We start from the raw sequence: 18,731 nt of genomic DNA on the forward strand, positions 1-18,731 counted from the left end.
CAGTCTTGTCTGCCCAGTTTTTAAGCTGCTTCATCCCGTCATGCTCCCTCTCTGTCCTGGTGCAGTCAGCATGGGTGTGATGAGACATTGACAGTGATTTAATGAAAAAAAGTCCTCCAGGCGACTCCTCAGCGGGCCCTGCTCGGAGCTCGAAACCGAGACGTGTCGGCCCTTTATCTCTGTACACGTCTGCACCTCTTTGATTTCTTTCCCTAATATGAGTCTCGCTTCCGGCGCTTTTCATCACTGTCGTTCCCTGATGGAGGGGTTCTGTCAGCGTCTCGCTGTGCGCATTTAGCGGCTCTGTCCACAGACCCTCGGCCCGGGTTCTCCTGTGGGTTTATGGCCCTTCCCTCCTCTCCGCAGCTGCTCTCTCTCCGTCTCTCCGTCCACTCGTTTATCCCTCGCTGAGCGTCGTTGACCTTCTCTCCCCTTGCGCCCACCCGTCCAAACAGGAAGTGGCCATTTTATCTTCCTGTTCTTACTTGTCTGACCTCCCCCCCACGTCTCCTCTCCGGCACGTATCTATCAGACTGATTGTGTCAGTGGTGGGTTAATTAGAAAGAATTAGCCCTCCATTGTCCTAGGTGTTCTAATCAGCCACCGTCCGGGGTAATTTGTATCAGAAATGATACGAGGTAGCAGTTGCCCACAGTAATGGAAGCAATCAGTCAGGCGCTTTGTGCGTCGAAGATTGCAGCATCAAAGTTAATTAAGTGTTCTTAATTGTTAGCTGGGCTAGACTCTTATGTGATGTTTATGGGGTGTGTTGGGGGGTGCGGTGACTGTTGACGATTGACGGCTGTGTGTTGATTGTTTTCCTTCCTTATCGCCTCTGCAGCAGCACCGGAAGCCGGCCCCTCCCAGTGACCTCCGACCCTCAGGCCAGTCTGTCGACACCCTGCAGCCCCCGGGGCAAACCTTCGGGCCCGGTCGGCCGGGACTCCGAGTCCCTGGAGGTGAGTTCACAGGTAGGGCTGGTGGGACAGTCAGTTCTGATTGGTCAGGTGATTGCTGGAAGTCTGGAAGTGAACATGTTGATTGGGCCAGAATGGCATACAGTAGATGGCTTAACCTCACGCTGTAGGTCTCAGCTCTTCCTCATTTACTTCCATAAGAGAATAAAGAGGTTCCCACAGGAGAGCTTTCATCTGATGACTTTCCCTCCCTCAAACTGCTTTCAACTAATGGTGTCTGAGTCGGTCATCCTCCAGCTATGGCAGGCGAAGGGTAATAACAGCATATCCGACCACTCTGTGCACCTTTTATTCAGGGATGCTTAGGTAGGCGTACAGTAGAATGTATGGATAGATGGTAATGCGCAGTTAGTAATATCATCTTGTTTTTCAGGAAACAGATTCTGTATATTTTAATACCAGAGATCATTAATGCTTAAGTTACATTGACATACAACTGTTTGCACAGAGTGAATCTGCTGATGTAAACTGTGCATTGTTATTATGAATTGTAAAAGGAAGCTATAAGGAGGCATTGTGAGGCATTGTGATCTGTAGTTACCCATTACAGATGATGTGACAGGCTAATGAGAGCCTCTAGTGACGTCTTCGTCATCCTTGTGAACTGCCTGAGACAGCGGCGTGTGAGAAGTCTTAATAAGAGCGTCCGATCTGCAGCTCCCGTGGGTATATGTCAATTGTCAGTCAATACAATATGATAGAATGGCATTAGCATAAGATGAGGTGGATGGGTTTCAGGCATTAATCCGGTCTGTGAATGAATGATTGGCATTCTCTGGAAACGGCCCTGGGTTTAGGCGTGTTAGTGAGTTAGCGTGTGACTGACGTTGCTTGGAAATTGAGGTGGAGGAGAGCTAATTTGGTCCGCTTGTTGAGCAGAATATTTGATCGGATGTCGCCCTGCCTCTCTCTCGCTATGCGTCCTGAACCACACAGTGTACCGGAGCTGCAGTGTTTACTGCGCGGTGACATCATTGGATTTACGCTCATGGCATGGCTCCATAGTAGTGATTTTACAGTATTATACAGTGGGGGAAAAAACTGTACAGCCATTCATTTTTTTTTTATTAAGAATCATCCCACTTTCTGACACACATGCATGCGCACACACACACACACACACACACACACACACACACACACACACTCAGACACGCTCGCTCGCTCGCTCACACACACACACACACACACACACACACAAACACACTGCCTCCCCTTTTATCTTTTTCACGCACTGTTGCTCTCTTTGATATACAGTGCATATTCTCATTTTCCCTCTCTCTCTGTCACACACACACACACACACACACACTCTCTGTTTCAATGTGACATTCCAATCTAACTAACACTCTCACTCTTTCTCTCTCTCTCTCTCTCTCTCCCACACACATATAGTCACACACACAGGCGTGGACGCGCTCACACACACACGCAGCCTGTGTCTGGAATCACGCTGCTCTTTGATTTAAACAGAAGCGAGGCCTGCTCTACACCATTTCCATTTAAAAGCAGCTGCCTCACAGGGACGGATTAGAGCCCTGCTCACGCCTCTTTTTACAAGTGCAATGATGCAGCCCCCCCTTCCCCCCTCACAAGAACGCCCATGCCTGAGCAGATTCCTTCACATCCCGTGTATGTGTGAGTGTGTGTGTGTGTGTGTGTGTGTGTGTGTGTGTGTGTGTGTGTGTGTGTGTGTGTATGTGTGTGTGCGCACGTGTCTGTGTGTGTATATGTGTGTTTTTGTGTGTGTGTGTGTGTATGTGTGTGTGTACGTGTCTGTGTGCATTCCTCTGCGGGACAAACGGAGAGACCAACACTGAATTTGCACACCATCCACCAGCTTTCCCCTGTGTGGGGGGGTTTGACCTTGGCTGTGTTGCTATCGGTGCGAGGGGTGGCCGTTGATCGCGTTCTCCCATAGAGTGGTTTTATGGCAGCTGCTATTCCCTTTTTGATTATAACGCCACAGTTTCTCACCAAAAGCTCTCAAAAGCGTGTTTGTTGGGATTACTGTGCACTATGCTGCCTTTGTATCAAAGAGTGATACTCCGTAAATGGGACTTTCTGCACATCAGAAAGACACTATTTTGATATATTGCTGTTTAATAACCTGTCACATGTGCCCTGTTTTGCAAAAACAAACAAAAACTTGGCTGATATTTGTGTCAGTTGGCAGTATAGTTCAGCTGTGAACACAATTATGTGTGAAAATATTACAGTATCTTTTTATTAAATGAAAACATTTAGTGGGTTAATTTATGCAATTTGCGCTCACAGCTGAATTGAACACTGACATCAGTTTCTTGCATAACCATCAGACTCTGCTGGGGAAAAAACTTGCTGGTTGTCTCAAGCTGGGACTCATTGGCTTTCAGGTTGGCAGGGTGATTCATTTCAAGCCCGTGTCCAATCAGCCTGCCGATTTGGATTCCGTTGCTGATAAAAGCTAAATAAAAAACTTAAAATCAGTGAAGCCGTCTAATTGGGACGGCCCTGACTCCGTCCGCTAGTATGGATGGCTGCGTCTGTAGCTGCTGCTTGGTAGCTGTGTGTGGTGTGACAGCTGGGCCTGCATGGTGCAGTGGACGCAGTGACCCCTGCAGCATCGCTCAAACGCGGTTGCCGCGCGCTGGCTCGTCAGGGGCTCGTCCCCCTTCCTCGCCCAGCCTCGGGTCCCCGACAACTGTCCCGCCACGCCCGGGCCTCTCCCCTCGGGCGAGGCTCGGAATGGGGTTCCAGAAAAACCCTCTCGCCCCCCCAAATGTCCTGCGCTATTTCCGAGTCCATTAATGGTAAGTGAATTATTGAACGCATCTAGTTGGTGCTTTATGTTAATGTTAAGTTTATGTAAACCCGGGGAAAGTGTTCTGTTGGATGTACCGAGCACAGTCCGAGTAAATGGCCCTCACAGGGATAGCGGCTTGAGCGCTTTGAACGCTGAAACCGCTTTCCTTGTGTTTAATAGCTTCCAGAGCACAGCGGTTCGTGGCTTTGAAGTAGTCGAGTGTCTAGATTAAAAGAACATGCCGGGGATATCACAGGAGGGATAGGGAGTCAGGCTTCATCAGTCCCTGGGTAGGTACAGCCTTCATCTGCTAACACTGGTTCACTATTCTCAGCTCATCATAGCATGTTTCCACAGAGGGCAAAGTCTTTTGGCTGGTTTGTATAAGAGAGTGATTGACAGTTCGTAGTAGCTCCACCCATTGTGGGGTTCATGAAGCCTCTATTACCGGTCATTTCACTGGACACTCTGGGTGGCTCCCCCTACCTCTGTCTCCTAAGGTTCTCCCCCGGAGACCCGTCTCCTTGGGACGTCCGTTTGTGTTGGAGGCGGGGCAGGCGGTGAAAAGGCCGCAGCGCTTGGAGTTCCTCTCGCTGCGTTCCCCCTCCGCAGAAGGGCCTAATCCCAAAGGTAGACAGTTGCCTAAGCCCTCAGGCTGTGTGCGGAGCTTTGTTTGCATTTCGAATTTCACAGTTTTTGATCTCATTTACTAATCTGATCCACTTCCTCTCTCGCACAATGCGGCCGGCGGAGAAATCCAGGCGAGTAATCTCAACAGAAGTCAATCTGTTCAGCACAGGTGCCGCTAAGCGTTTTTATCTGGGTGTGAGCATCAGGAGATTGCAGTGACATCTAAAGATACGTGGGCGCACGGTGCACTATCCTCTGGACAGCCAGTTCGTTGAGCGGAGACCAGCACCGCACCAAGCCTTTGTGAAGTTTCACATTAGTTTTGTTTCAGGGCATTTCAAGTATTGCAGCACATTGGTAGAATGTATGACATTCCGTTCCTCTGACAGAGTAAAGCAGTCATCAGAGATTGCCCAAAAGCGTACGCCCCCAGGCCCAGACAGAACAATGCTCCCCATTGCCTGCCAGGAAATGTTAAGAAATGAGCTCACGCTCACAGAAGGCAGAGCAGTGGATAACCGCATGCCCTGATTCCCTGCCCGGGACAGGGGGTCGGCATGGGTTCATCTGGGTCTCGTCTGGGAGGCTGTTGGAGCTCCTTCTCACACATAGGCATACGCGCATGTCATGCCTGTTCTGTCCTTGCATCCCCGGGGTTAGATTGATTTCAAGGTTGGTTGCAGTCACAGAAAATCCAATCATTTTCACTTTCTGTAATATCAATAATGGCATATGTAGCTGAGATTAGATTTTCCCACCACGTAATACATGTACAAAAAAAATTTGTTTATACCGAAGCCTTGAAAATATGTGAAAAATGAAGCCTTGAAAAAAGCTTGTTTTGACTCAGCCGTACCCTGCTTATGTGAGGCATTATTGATAGGGAGTGTTCTCGAGTTTGCATTGCACCACTGATCGGATCTGCAGCTGTGAAGGGCATGGAAAAACCACAGCCGCACTTGGCACCCCGACCTCAACGTTGCCGGAACGTCAACGTGACTTTGGGTGGGAGCTCTGTAAGCATTGGGTTATGCATAACTGCAGTTAAAAACTGTGGAACCCGCCTGCCGTTTTATGTGGCTGGTGATGTCACAATTAACCCATTACATAATTGAGGCCAAACCCCCCTCTCTCCTGTTGTTCAGCCTGGAAAGTTTTGCATCAGGAAAGGGGTGTGGATGTTTTTGTAGTGATCGGTTAAGTAGCTACTACAGTGATAAGCACTATTAGGGCTAAGCAGGGATTTTGTAATTCTCTTAAACCTTGGGCCTCATCAGGGGAGGTCTGTGTATTTCTGGTTCCACAGGAGATGTAGAAACACACTGTGCAAAGATTGCATTAGTCACTCCTAAATGTCAAGACCAGGGTTGCAAAACTGTGGTCCAGCGGGTCAGATGGTTTTTGTTAGCGCTTATGGAGTCTCTTAATTGGCTGCATCCATTATCTGTACGGTTGGACATAAAATCCTTCTCCTTGCTTTCCTAACACTGGAGATACAGAGATTACTCTGAACACTGGTGCATTGCTGGCTTGGGGGGCCAGAGTTCTCTTGGCCAGGCAGATATGGCTTGGGCAGTGTAAATGTTTATAAAATTGGTTTACAAATGAGGTAATGTAAAAAAAAAAATGTAAAAATGTAATGACATGGCCATGAACAAGCATCTGTAAACATAACCGTTCCTCAGTCACTCACTCACTGGCTACAGTACAGTACAGTACAGTACTACACTGGTTACAGTAGTACCTTCGTTTTAACACTAGGTAGGGAAGAGGCACTCATAAGGGCCTCTTGTGGTGGTGGCCCATAAGCGCTGCCTGTTATGATCTTTTTAAGAGTATTCCAAGAGCCTCACCCGTCTCCTAGCTCCATGACATACCAGTCTCCTGCCCAACCTGCTAAAGGCATGTTTTTCAGTGTGGGTGGTGGTTTAAGGTGGTGGTTTGTCAGCTGTGAAGGGGTTAAGCCAGTGCTGTGCTCGTAGCTCGGAGATTATGTCACAGGGCGTTAACGCTGTTCCAGCACAGAGGGCAGGGTGGGCGTCTGGCCGGGGTTCCGCATGTCTGCCCGTGCCCACGGCAGCAGGAATGTAACCCTCTGTATGCACGAGGGAGCCAGCCGCAGACCGGCACAGCGGCAGGCAGCCTTACCCCCTCTGCCCCTCTCTCAGCGGGGCCTTTCTCAAACACTGCCAGTTTCTAAACTTTACTGACAGCGCCAAAGATATCTGAAATGGCCAGTTTTTTTCTTGCAACTTTTCCAGTTTAGCACAACTCTCATGGTACCTGTTCCTCACTGCAAATAAGCATTTAACCTTCGATAAGCATAAACATGCAGGCCGCTCAGAATGAAGGGCTTATGGCGGATACTCTTTGAGAACTGAAATGGTCATCCCCACCGCCTGGGAAAACAAAGTTCTATGTCGCGGCATTTCCGCAAGGGCAGAATTCCCAGAGTAAACCTCTCCTGTCGCACTTTATCAACACCTTTTCCCAGCTGTCCTCACTGAAGGACAAACGAAAGCTAACCCGCGGGGTTGCCTGGCCCGCGTGACGTTCTTGCCCCAGTTTCCCTGTCACCAAACACCGCCATGCTCCCTGCTGTGGCCGTAAGAGATCAACACACACCTACACCTGAAGAGCGCGCTTTCGCCCCTCCACACACACACACACACACACACACACACACAGATAAGAGCACGTTCCGTCTCAAACAAGCACACGGTGTCTCTGTAGCCAATTACCCAGACTGTCACACCGAATAAGGCGATTGGAACGGGCTGAGCTTCAGTTGGCGAGGAGCAGGCAGTCGGACAGCCGAGGGGGGAGGACCGGGCCAGAACTCTCCGGAGGGTGAGAGTCGGAGAAGGAATACAGTGCTTATAGACCGGCTCAGCTGCACCACACAGGAGTTGTTTTGGGTTTCTGGACAGCATCAAAAAAAAAGAAAGCGCAGTTGCTTTTTGAGAGTCCAGTCGCAACTGCAGGCCCTTAGAGAGTGGGAAGGAGGGAGGGGGTCTGGCTGGCAGTTATTGTTGCGAGGAAAAGAACAGATCAAGTTCGCCCCGATAAGGGAGGTATCTGAAGTTATCGGGCAGGGGTTTTTTTGTTTGTTGAGTGTGAGAGACAGGATGGTGTTTGTGTGTGTGTATTTGTGTGCGTGCCTGTGTTTTTTTTTTTTTTTTTTTTTTTCCTTTCACCCCAGTATCCTGTTTCAGGCCAGTCAGTCTTCCTATAGGGAATCCTTACTGCTACATAACTTCCTTGGAACCTGACCTTAAAAAGAAGGCTGCTAGTTAGCCAACTGGGAGGGAGGGAATGAGAGAGGGAGGGAGAGAGAGAGAGAGAGAGAGAGGGAAGGAGGGAGGGATTGGGGCAGGGGAAGGAAAGAGCAACAGAGAGGCAGGCGGCAGAGGGCAGGCAGTCTGCTACAGGCTGGGCTGGGGTTTCGTAACTCCCGAGTCACTGGACACAATCAGCGAGGCTCTCTCTCTGTCTCTCTCTCTCTCTCTCTCCCGCACCCCTTTCCAAAAACAATAGCAGATCTGTTGGGAGCTGCGTGGGCGGCTCCTTGTTAGCCTCTCAGAGCGAGAGATTCCCTGTCACTCTGTGTCTGGCCTTCTTCCCCGCCATCACCGCTCCTCTCCCCCTCGCTGCTCTCCTTCCAGAAAGCGCCCAGGAGCAGGGGTCCGGCATCCCCGAGCAGTTCACGGGTCTCCTGCACGGATCCTCGCCTGTCTTCGAGAGCCGAGAGGAGCCCTTCAAGGCGGTCGCGCCCTCCGCGGCCCCCGGGAGCCAAGGCCAGGCGCCCAGCACCTCGGGCCCCCCGCCGCCGCCAGCAGCAGCAGCAGCCATGTCGGCCCCCATACCGGACTTCGACCCCAAAGCTATCTACGCCACCGTGGTGCACACTAAATCCGAGCGGAAGGACTCGCCCCCTGCGCCACCCGCCGGGCGCATGCGGCCCCCGGGGGACCTGAAGCTGGCCCGGAGCCTCTCCAAGTCGGACTCAGACCTGCTGGTGTCGCCCCCTAGTGAGGAAGAGGGTGGGCTGGGCAGCCGCAGCGAGTCGGTGTCCAACTGCAGCGCCGGCAAGAAGAGGCTGGAGAAGTCTCCCTCTTTCGCCTCCGAGTGGGACGAGGTAAGAGCTTCAGGCCGGGGGCTGGGGTGGGGGGTGGAGATTTTGGGGATGTAAACTGCCTTGATCGATGTGCCACCTCAGTGAACTCTGTACAATATGGGATATGGGTTACATGAAAGATGGGGGAGTTGGTGCTCGTTGACAGACGGGGCACAGCAGTACTGACACAACAGCAAGTTTTACGCTACCCCCTGCCTGAGACACAGAGAGAGGGAGAGAGAGAGAGAAAGAGAGAGAGGGAGGGCTGGACTCGCAAAACACTGGGGGAAAAGAGAGGGTGAACCCTGCACGTTATTGCAGTGGACTTGTTACTCTCCTGAGAGGGAGACAGAAGAGTAAATCCATACAGAAGAGTAAGAGAAATTCAAGGACGCGCACAGCATACACGCGCACACACACAGTATGCAAACACAACACACGCACACACATACACAGAAACAAACAGACACACATAGCACACAAAAGTACTAACAGAGACACACACAGTATACAAACACACACACATTTTCAAGCATGCTTGTGCACACACACACACACATATACATGCATAATGATGCACACCATACGCACACATGCACACACATGAAAACAGAAACACGCACAGAATACAAACACAACACACACACACACACACACACACACACACACACACACACACACACAGAGGGAGGTGCAGCAGTGTTTCCTGCTCAGCCCACACAGACAGCCAGGGGCTACAGCACAGCACAGCGGCAGCCCAGCGCTGAACGCATGAGCGCACCGGTCACATCGGCACATCTCTCCCCCGCTGCCCTCGCACGCCAAGACACGACACGACACGGCCCTCCCCTCCCCTCCCGACGCCGGCCCGGCCCGCCCTGATCCTGCGGCGGGACGGGGCCCGGGCCGACCCCCCCCGCTGGCCCGCCACGTGTCCGGCCGCTCCGTGGCTCCGTGACGGACCTGATTAATGCCATTCCACATCTGTGCAGCGGCGTGGCCTCCCCGCATGGCCGGCAGCTGGTGTTAGTTCTAGGGAAGTTCCCTGGTTTTTGGTGTTTGTCAGTTTACGGTTTCGCAAACACCAGCTGCTTTAGATTTGGTCCAGGAACACGCCTCCCCTCCCCGGCAGCGACCACCACCTCAGCACCCCCCCCAGCAACCAGCACCTCCTCCTGATGGAGGGAGATTTCCTAGCAGAGGTCTCTGTCTTACCTACACAGACCTCTGTTTCTGTGACTGTGTGTGTATGTGTGTGTGTATGTACGTGTATGTGCACCTCTGTCTGTATATGTCCTCTGTATATGTCCCGTATATATCGTGTGTGTGTGTGTGTGTGTGTGTGTGTGTGTGTGTGTGTGTGTGTGTGTGTGTGTGTGTGTGTGTGTGTGTGTGTGCGTGCGCGCGTGTGTGTGTGTCCATGTGTTTGTGCACATTTGTATGTCTGTTTATGTGTGTACATGTGTTTGTGTGCATGTGTGTGTGTGGATGTATGTGCGTGTGTGTGGGACTGCTGCAGCTGTGCCTCTGGCTGGTGTTGGAGGTTTTTGGCCCTCCTCCCCACCCTTAGGCCCAGGGCTCATCAGGTTGCCTGGGCTGCCTCTCTGCTCCCCAGGAGAGCCGGAGGTTATTAATGGAGCTGTGACAGGTAGAACACACTCTCTCTCCACGCTGCACCCAGCCTGGCCGTGTCACAGGGAGCTGTCCCTACCAACGCAACACGCAGGTACATTGCATCATCCTAGAAAGGGGGTGTTAAACCTCGCTAAAGCTCTCTAAACCTCCCAACGTGAAAGAGTGTATGTTTTGCTGGTAAATTTTAGAATTGTGCTTTTTTTTTTTTCCTGCAGCCCAGGTGTTTCTGAAAACATCTGTCCGTATTGAAGCGAAATGTGGTCGAGCTGTGTCTTTGGGTGGACAGGAATCCGTCACGCAGTGTCTGCTGTTATCAGGGTGTTGATCTCGGTGTGCCGTGGGAGCTGGGCTCCTCGCACAAGTCAAGCGGTTTGGCGGTGTCTGGCGGCGGTGCTGTCGCCGCGGATCTGCGTCATGTGACTCGCCGTCACCGGGGGGCGGCTGTTGTTGTCTTCCCATGATGCACCTCTCCGGGGGGCCTGTGGGTAGCCAGCAGTTTTCCAAGGGCTGCTTTCTCATGCTCGCTTCGCCGTTGCTGGTGCGGATTTCCTCACGGCTAATTAATGCATTTTCGATAAGGCGGGAGAATGTGTCGGGCTGTCTTATCACTCGGTGATAATCAGTCAGTTGGTGGATCCTGCTTCTTAGCTGCGGAGTGTCCTGGCAGATGGGAGAAGCCACTCAGAGCTGATCGTGATACGTGAGCTGCTGCGTTCTGGATTTGCTTATGCTACATCTCAGCAGTGGAACAGGACTGAGCACACCTCAATATGGTTTTTATACCTCTCTTGGTGTCCAGATGGGGGTAAACTGCAGTACTGCAAACAGAATTTGGATTCCCGAGCTTCTCCAAGGGACGAGGCTGAGCTGTGCCCCCTCTGTCTCTTCTCATTGCTAGTAGGAGGAGACACCTGCACCCCGCTGGGGGGGGCATCCCGTTCTCCAGGCCGTCCTGTCTTTGCAGTGGCCTGCGCTCTGTGTCCTCAGTCTCTTTAACCCTCCCTCCCTGCAGCCTGGATCTCCCAGACCTGGCAGGGGCTCGCAGCTGGGCGCAAAGGGGCGAGCACAGAGCTCTTAGACTTTGGCACCGCCCCACGGCTCCCGCCTGCGCCCCTGTGTCAGCACTTCAGAGGGCAGCAGGGGACAATGTCAGCTTAACCCGTTCCCCATCCCACCCAGGGTCCAGCTATGCAGCGAGCTGTGCAGAATGCTGCAGTGTGGAGTATGGCTGTGGGCCTGAAGGCTGTGAGAACCGCACTGGAATTGGACCAGTGGAAACCCACCCACACAGCAGAGAGCATTCCCCTGTCTCCGCTGTCAGTCAGCTATGATGCGATGCGCTCGTGTGATGGAAAGGAAGCCTCAGTTGGAGGTCGGAGGTATTTTAATCACAGCCATTTCTGCGGGGTCGTTGAACGGAATGGCGATTGTCGGGTTGCTGAACTTCAGCGCGCTCCAGCCTGTGTTACGCGTCAAATGACGCGTCTCCAACGGCGACACACACTATGCACGCCACACGGCCATATGGGCCGCTTGCTGTCGGCAGCGCTCGCAGGGTTGAGCCGAGGGAGCCGGCTCTTCCAAAGCCGCAGACGGATCGCGTTATCGATTTTCCCATTTCCTCTGTGTTATTTGACAGGCCTACTAAATCATAGAAGCAGGGGGAAAAAAACATTCATCTTCACAAATCCTTACCCTCCTTCTTGATGCGTGGGCTCTCTGAACTTTGATTCTGAGATTTTTCCTCAGGCCTTCGGGCCGTCAAGAGGGAGGAGTTGGAGTTGGAGCTGCCGCCTGAAGTTGGAGATTATTTCATGCACGTTCCCACGACGATCACACAATGCGACGGCGGGGGCGACGGCCTGAAATCCCCCTTCTTGTTATTTCAACTCCAGCTCTCCCTTTGTCTCCCCTGTGCAGAATCATGATGCCGCTGCAGTTTTCCGAGAGTCGGTGTCTGCTGGAGCAAACGAGCGATATGAGCGGGGAGTGAATCGGGGGGCCTGCGATGGTTGTCTAGCGGGCTTGTTAATTGAAGCCAGACGGTGCCGGTATACGGGCCCACGCGTCCTCGTTAATGCTTAATAAATGGCTCCGCCCGCCCACCGATTGCCCATAGACAATAGGAGGAGGTGCTGAGCGAGCTCTTTATGGCCCTCAGATGGCAGCCCACACCTCCTCCGGCAACAGCGCTGCTTTGCATCATTTTGGTCGAAACAGGACCGCAACAAGACCGCGCTGGCGAGATCCAGTCAGAGGTGGCCAGATGTGACCACACCATGCCCGAAGTGCAGCTGTCATCCCCCGTCCGTTACTGTGAGAAGGAGCACCCCAGTATGGGGTTACACTGTAGAGTCATGGTGTGGTAGGTGTTTGTTTTTCTGTGGTGGTTACGCTGTCAGTTGTGTGGTTCTGGTTCACTGACGGTGTAATTGCTGTAAACTCAAATCTTTCAGAATGAAAGCACGTTCCCTGCCTGCTCATAAATATTCAAAGTTGGACTGTAGGGAGCTCTTTAAGCAGTGACCACTGCTCTCTGGAAGGAACGAGGTGTGCAAGATCTTGCTATTATCTCTGCCCAAACCTTTGTTTGTACTCCTTGGTTGCTCCGTACAGAGAAATTGGGGTCGTTGCACTGGCTTGATGTAGGTGAGCCCCCTTTGTCTCATACTGTCACCTTTTCATTTGGGTCTGAAAAAACCGCAACAGCCAACAATTAGCCTGTAATAAGTCCTGATTATTGACTGACAGTAAAGTAAAAAGAGTGAAAAAGCTGTCAGGGTGTTGTGTGCGCGTAACCGCACGCATGTCTGAGGCACACACAGTACCCCCCCCCCGGGTGACACAGCGCTCCGCAGCATCGTTCCAACAGCGGCGTTAATAATTCATACCCGCAGCTCAGACAGCTGTGTGAATCGGAGGACGGCTCGAAATGGCGTTCGACAGACGCGATCGAGGAATATTAAAAATCGGTCCGCTCTCTCCGCGAGGGGCTCTGAAATTCCTCTTGAGGTCATGGTGTGTAGGTCGCATCGCATCCATTGAAAGCGAGACCTGCCTGGTACTGATCCGCTCTGCATACGAGGGCAAGAAAGAGAGGCACCCCCCCCACCGCTTTCATTACCCTGCGCTCAGCCTTTATGGAATGTGTGTCCGTGATGTAAAACAACCTCGACATTCAAATCACACAGAAGTGAGCTGGTGACTAAAGCCTCCACATATTTGCCCCTTGGACGCAGGCAGCGATAAACCAAAGAGACAATTATACCCACTGTGGTTGAGGGGAACCTGGAGCGTGATGGATTTAACCCAATTTTAGATAAAAAATAGATAGATAAAAAAATAGATAGATAAAAAAATAATAATAATAATAAAACTAAGAGGGTGGTCAGGGACTGTAAGTTATTGAACCGCACGTTTTTATGAACGTTGTGGAGGGGGAATTTATGGCTGTGTCCCAATCCATTACATTATACTGCAGAGGAGCCGTATCACGGCCAAGGGAGGTGATGGGTAGGGGCAGGAGACAAGATGCAGGGCCCAGAAAAGAGTCATTTCATTCCCCACTGGTAGAAGTGAGGAGGGTGTGGAATATATGCAGGTATTTTATAGGTGCCGCAGCTCCTCATTACACTCACTCAGCCTCAGCAAAAAAAATCATTGCCATCATGCTTTTTGGACCAATCAGAGTCCAGTGTTTTCCATCTCTAATGTACACGGGAACAGTGAATACTGTCTGTGTTTACAGGTGCTGGGATAGCTCCTCCCTGTTCTCCCACTGCCCCCCTGATCTCCAGTCAGTAACAGCACCCTGCCAGCCTATTAGTGTTTAATGTAGGCGGGTAATCCCGCCACTGGTCTGGGACCGCTCTGCGCTTTAATCTTTAATGCCACTCCTGAAGTTTCCGCCATTACTTTTTTAAGATCTCCGTTCGGTTATCAGGAACACCAAACGTGGCAGGCCCCCAACTTTCCACCACAGTCGGAGCTTCTGATTGGCTGCTTCCAAGCGTGGAGCTGACCGATGCGAGCATTCACCTGGAGACCTCCTTCACTGCCGCTGCAGTGTGTGTGATGGATTAAGTGATCATTAGCCTGATCAGAGGAATGCGGGAAAGGACTGGACTGCGGTGATTCTGCAGAATTCCCCAAGGCTCTCTTCCTCCAGCCCTTACATGGTCACCCGGATTATCAGAACATGGTAGTTGATCCAACCAGTAGAGAGGTTCTGGTAGGGCACACACGCTTAGATAAGTATGAGACTCCAGTACCAGGTCTTACCATTTGGGTTGTGGTCAGACCGGTAACTAAAGAAGGCAAGAATAGAAGAGAACCGATGGATAGTTTCAGTTCAGATCTCTCTCTAAGTGCCTTACACCTTTGAGAGAGAGCTGGGGAGAGGGGGGAGGGGGGCTCTCTCTCCATGCTTCCGCCGAGCGGATCGGAGCGGAGCGCTCCTGGCGAGCATGGTGATTCTGGTTCGGAAGCGCCTCCGGAGTGAGCACGCCGAGGTGTGAGCTCCTGTGTGGCTGGCTGGCAACGCAGCCTCTCTTTCTCTCTCTCTCTCCCTCCCTCTCTCTCTCTCTCTCTCTCTCTCTCTCTCTCTCTCTCTCTCTCTCTCTCTCTCTCTCTCTCCCTCTCTCTCTGGCGTCTGCCTCGCCCGTGCCGGGCGCAGGAGCGGTGGTGCAGGAGGCAGCGGCGCTGGCGTGCTGACAGGTCCCCAGCTCCGCTGCTGCGCAGTGAGCGAGAGTCAGAGCACGGGGACTCTGAGGGGCTGACTTCAAGATAAGAGCTCTGCACCGTCAGTGGAGACGCCTTTCCTTCCACTGAAGTGTGTCTGTGTGTATGTGTTTGTGCGTCTGTGTGTGTGTGTGTGTGTGTGTGTGTGTGTGTACGCATGTGTGTGTCTGCATCCCTATTTCATGGCAGAGTTGGAGGCTCTGTATGAGGCTAAGCTGGTTTCTTCAGTAGTTAATGTTTATAATGTAGTGTTTATGCGTTCAGTGGCCACAGTATCAGTGAGCTCTCAGAAACTGGATCACATGAGCTGGAGTTCATCACCCCTTCCACGGGAGGCACCCCAGCCTGAAGGTCTGAGAGAATGTCGCCTCAGCTGTTGGAGCTGTGACCATCGAGCCAGTTCCCAGGTCAGACAGAGTTGAAAACTCCCTCCAAGGAAAGAGGGCTGCCCTCACCCCCTGCGGATTGCCGCAAACTAATAATTTCTGTCACGGTACGACCGCAGCAGGGTGTCCAGCCCCTGACAGTGTCCAGCGTCGCCTGTCCTCCCGCTGACCCTCACGATGAATGTCTTATGTGGCGATTGAGTCCCGCGACCCACGGGCATACCACCCTGGCCACGTTGCACGCTCTGGTGCTGAGAGATTAAGTGCCTCATTTTGGGCCGGCAGAAAGAACGCGTCCCCATCCATAAGCGAAGGCTTCAGCATCAGCCCTGTGATCACAGCGGGCAGGCCGCCCAGGCTTTATTCATTATGAATGCTGTCACGCCGGGTGAGATGTACGAGTGTGATACCCTGCTCTGAATTTGCTGCCCCTGTCTGAGCCCTGTGTATGAGAAACCTGCAGGTTTAGCATGCACAGAGAAGACACACAACAGCCAACAGCTCATTCAGCACCAGAGTGCTGCTCCAGTCAGGGTCTGATGTCTTTAGTGAAAACGCCACAAGGGGGAGAATGATTGGCCATCGCCCTCCCCTCCTCCCTGTGTGTGTGCAGGGCTAATCTGTGCCTCTCCCTGGGCTAGGGGGCCTGACCTTTCCTCAGAGGGCACAGATTTGGCAATCAGTCTGCTGTCCCACTGAGTCTTGGCGCATTTCTGTATCACCGTGGTTATTAGATCTTCACAGGAGGTGGGCATTCAGCCGCGGGGATGCGGGCAGGACCCAGTCTCTCATTCTGATTGGCTCTGTGCTCTGGTCAAACCCCTCCCCATCTCCCATGATGCAGTTCTCTCGCACCAAGCTGAGAGCTGGAAATGAAGGTCCTTGGGGGTTGGAGGGGGTTGGAGGAGGTTGGAGGGGGTTGGAGGGGGTTGGAGAGGCTCCACTGAGCGAGCGTGGGAAGAGACCGGTGCTCAGCCGCTCTTGCACGCCTCTTTTCCTCTCTGAACTCGGCCGTGTGAGAAAGGCCGCTAAATATTCATGAGCTCTAAATCAGTGGGCACCTCTGTGCGGAAGAGCAGCTCCGTGTCCCGGGACGCACCGGAGTGAAATGTAATCGCGGAGCCCGCCGCACTTTCCTCCCCGGATTTGCGCAGCGGCATGGAGAAAATCGGCGTTTCGGAATCCTTGTTCACCCCTCGCCGAGCAAGGACAGAACCAGAGACAGAAACATAGCCCCAGCGGATTGGTGCGTCGTGCAGTCAGCAGGGAATCTTGCGTGGGCTGAAAAAGTTCGGCTGCTTGGAAGTTGTAGCTATGGAAATACCCCCCCCGCCAGTTCACTCATACCCCAGCAGTATGGTGCCGTATCAGGCACTCCCCTCTCTTTGTTTTCCCTCCGTGAAAAACCTCCACAAAATGGAGCCGTTTTTGGATCGTTGTCTCCCTCCCCTTCCCCCCACGCCTCCTGACACTTCGCCCTCTGAGAGTCCCGCATGGAAGCGGCCTGGCTGCTCGGCGGCCATCTTGTTGGTCACGGCTGGCTGCCCCAGGACATTCGGCTGGGCTGCGTGACAGCGTGTGGGCGAGGGGTCCCGGGACACCACAGACCCTTTCATTGTCCGTCTGGGTAGGCCGCCCCTTCCTGTTCCCACACACAAAACGCTCTCTCTCACACACAACACAACCTGACTCTGGTCTCAGGGCGAAGGGGATTTGACTTGCATGAGGCTCTGGTCTCTGTGTGTGTGTGTGTGTGTGTGTGTGTGTGTGTGTGTGTGTGTGTGTGTGTGTGTGTGTGTGTGTGTGTGTGCATGCGGACACAAAAGCCGGCTCATGACTTGCTAATGCGGGCCCGTCTCGGTCCCGGGCTCCAGCCGGACGTGACGATCCAGGGGGCGCTTTGTGTCAGGGCAGCCGGGTCGAGCTGCACCGCGCCAAGGGGAGGGGAGCAGAGAAAGAGAAAGAGCGAGAGCATGTGAGAGAGAGAGAGAGAAAGAGGGGTCCACCACAACCTTCCACACTCCCCTGCAGGAGGACGGGCCCCTCCTGCGCTGTGCACGCCAGCCATGGCCACCGTGAGACCCGCGTTCGTGAGTATCGCTTCTTTCCTACACAGCATCCCGGGTTCACCAGCCCCCCTGTCCCTGGTCTGCATGGGGTGCGGGGCAAATCTGTTGAGACCAGGGCTCCTGGTGGTCAAGGAAGTGATCCTGCTGAGCTCGCTTGTAGAAAAGCAGCTTGAGGAGATCCCCGCACTGGATGAGGGAGGGCAAAGTGGACGTGTGTGCGGCTGCTGGCGCCATTGGCTTCCTCGGTGTGTTTGCAGCCCCGGCACTCGCAGGGTTAAGCCTTTCTTTGTGAGATGTAGGTAACTGATCGTAGGAGGCGGACGCTGTGAAACGCAGACGAGGCTTGCGGATTGGCCTCCCCGAATGCCTTCGGCCTGATGATTCTGCAGCCTGCGGCCTCGACCCCGAGGGATGCCCTACATCTGACCTCCTGGAACTTCTCATGACCCTCTCCTGGTGTCAGCACTGGGGCAGCCCGCTGCTTACGAGAGGAGGAGGGGTATAATCCGGTCCCTCATACTGAGCGGAAGGATTCTCTTTGGATTAATGTTTTCCTGTTGATACCTCACAACTGTGATCCATGCCTGTTAGCTCCCTGTAACCTGATAAGAATACTGCCCCCAATGTGGAGCAATGGAGGTTCCTCCCCTCAGAAGGGCTAGCGTCTGCTCGTGTTCCGTCCTGTCTGCAGCATGATCAGGAAGGTGAAGCTCGGGAAGAATTTTTTTTTTGAGATTTCGATACACCTCACATCCGTTTTGTGCCCCTTTTTTTCAAGACTTCTGGTACCGTTCTCAGTTTTGTAGTAATTTAAAAGATAGAGGGAGGTAAAGACTCTGAGGCAGACAAAAGGGGAATTTGAAATGTAGGTATTCAGAGACTGAGATTTTGCAAGATAGGGTGGACGAGAAATGTTGAAAGAGAGAGAGAACGTCTGTAACTGCACAGATCCCTCTCTCACTGAGACTCCTATCCCAACGCATATGAATGTTGAGATAGTCGCTCCAGTCACCCCCACCACCCCACTCTCTGCTGGTGTGTAGCTTTGACTTGCCCAAAGCGCCTGTTGGTTGTGTGTCGCTGAGATGGGGGCCTGTTATCGTTTTGTGGGAAGCGTGGCTCCGTTTGAGCAGCCCCGAGGTTTGCATTGTCTCGCGAAGCGGACCAGCTTTGCTTCGCACCTGCTCAGCCGGGGCTATGCGTGTGCTTGCTCGCCCGCTGCCCCTGCCGGCCCCAGGAATGCCAGTCTGTCTGGGGGGCATCGGGGGATTGGCAACTTGGCACGCTCCCCTCCCGCCTGCTCGCCCGCTCTTTGTCTCGCCCGTCACACTCTGCCATCTGCCTGGTTGCCATTGTGCCTCTGGAAGTGGTGGTGGGGGGGCTTCTGTGGCA

General features: G+C 52.9%; 1 protein-coding gene across 5 annotated transcripts in view; it reads left to right on the forward strand.

The window, feature by feature from the left end:
• LOC118781354 (ankyrin repeat and SAM domain-containing protein 1A-like) overlaps nucleotides 1-18,731 on the forward strand; it is a 104,027-nt gene that overhangs the window by 40,203 nt on the left and 45,093 nt on the right. For 4 of the 5 annotated variants that reach the window (XM_036534347.1, XM_036534348.1, XM_036534351.1 and 1 more), the window contains 2 exons: nucleotides 842-971; nucleotides 8,058-8,530. In XM_036534347.1, the coding sequence (XP_036390240.1) occupies nucleotides 842-971; nucleotides 8,058-8,530 (603 nt within the window). The remainder of the gene's footprint in view (nucleotides 1-841; nucleotides 972-8,057; nucleotides 8,531-18,731) is intronic. The other variant, XM_036534350.1, reaches the window with a different exon arrangement.

The sequence above is a fragment of the Megalops cyprinoides genome, chromosome 7 (genome assembly GCF_013368585.1).
Source record: "Megalops cyprinoides isolate fMegCyp1 chromosome 7, fMegCyp1.pri, whole genome shotgun sequence".
Taxonomy (NCBI): domain Eukaryota; kingdom Metazoa; phylum Chordata; class Actinopteri; order Elopiformes; family Megalopidae; genus Megalops; species Megalops cyprinoides.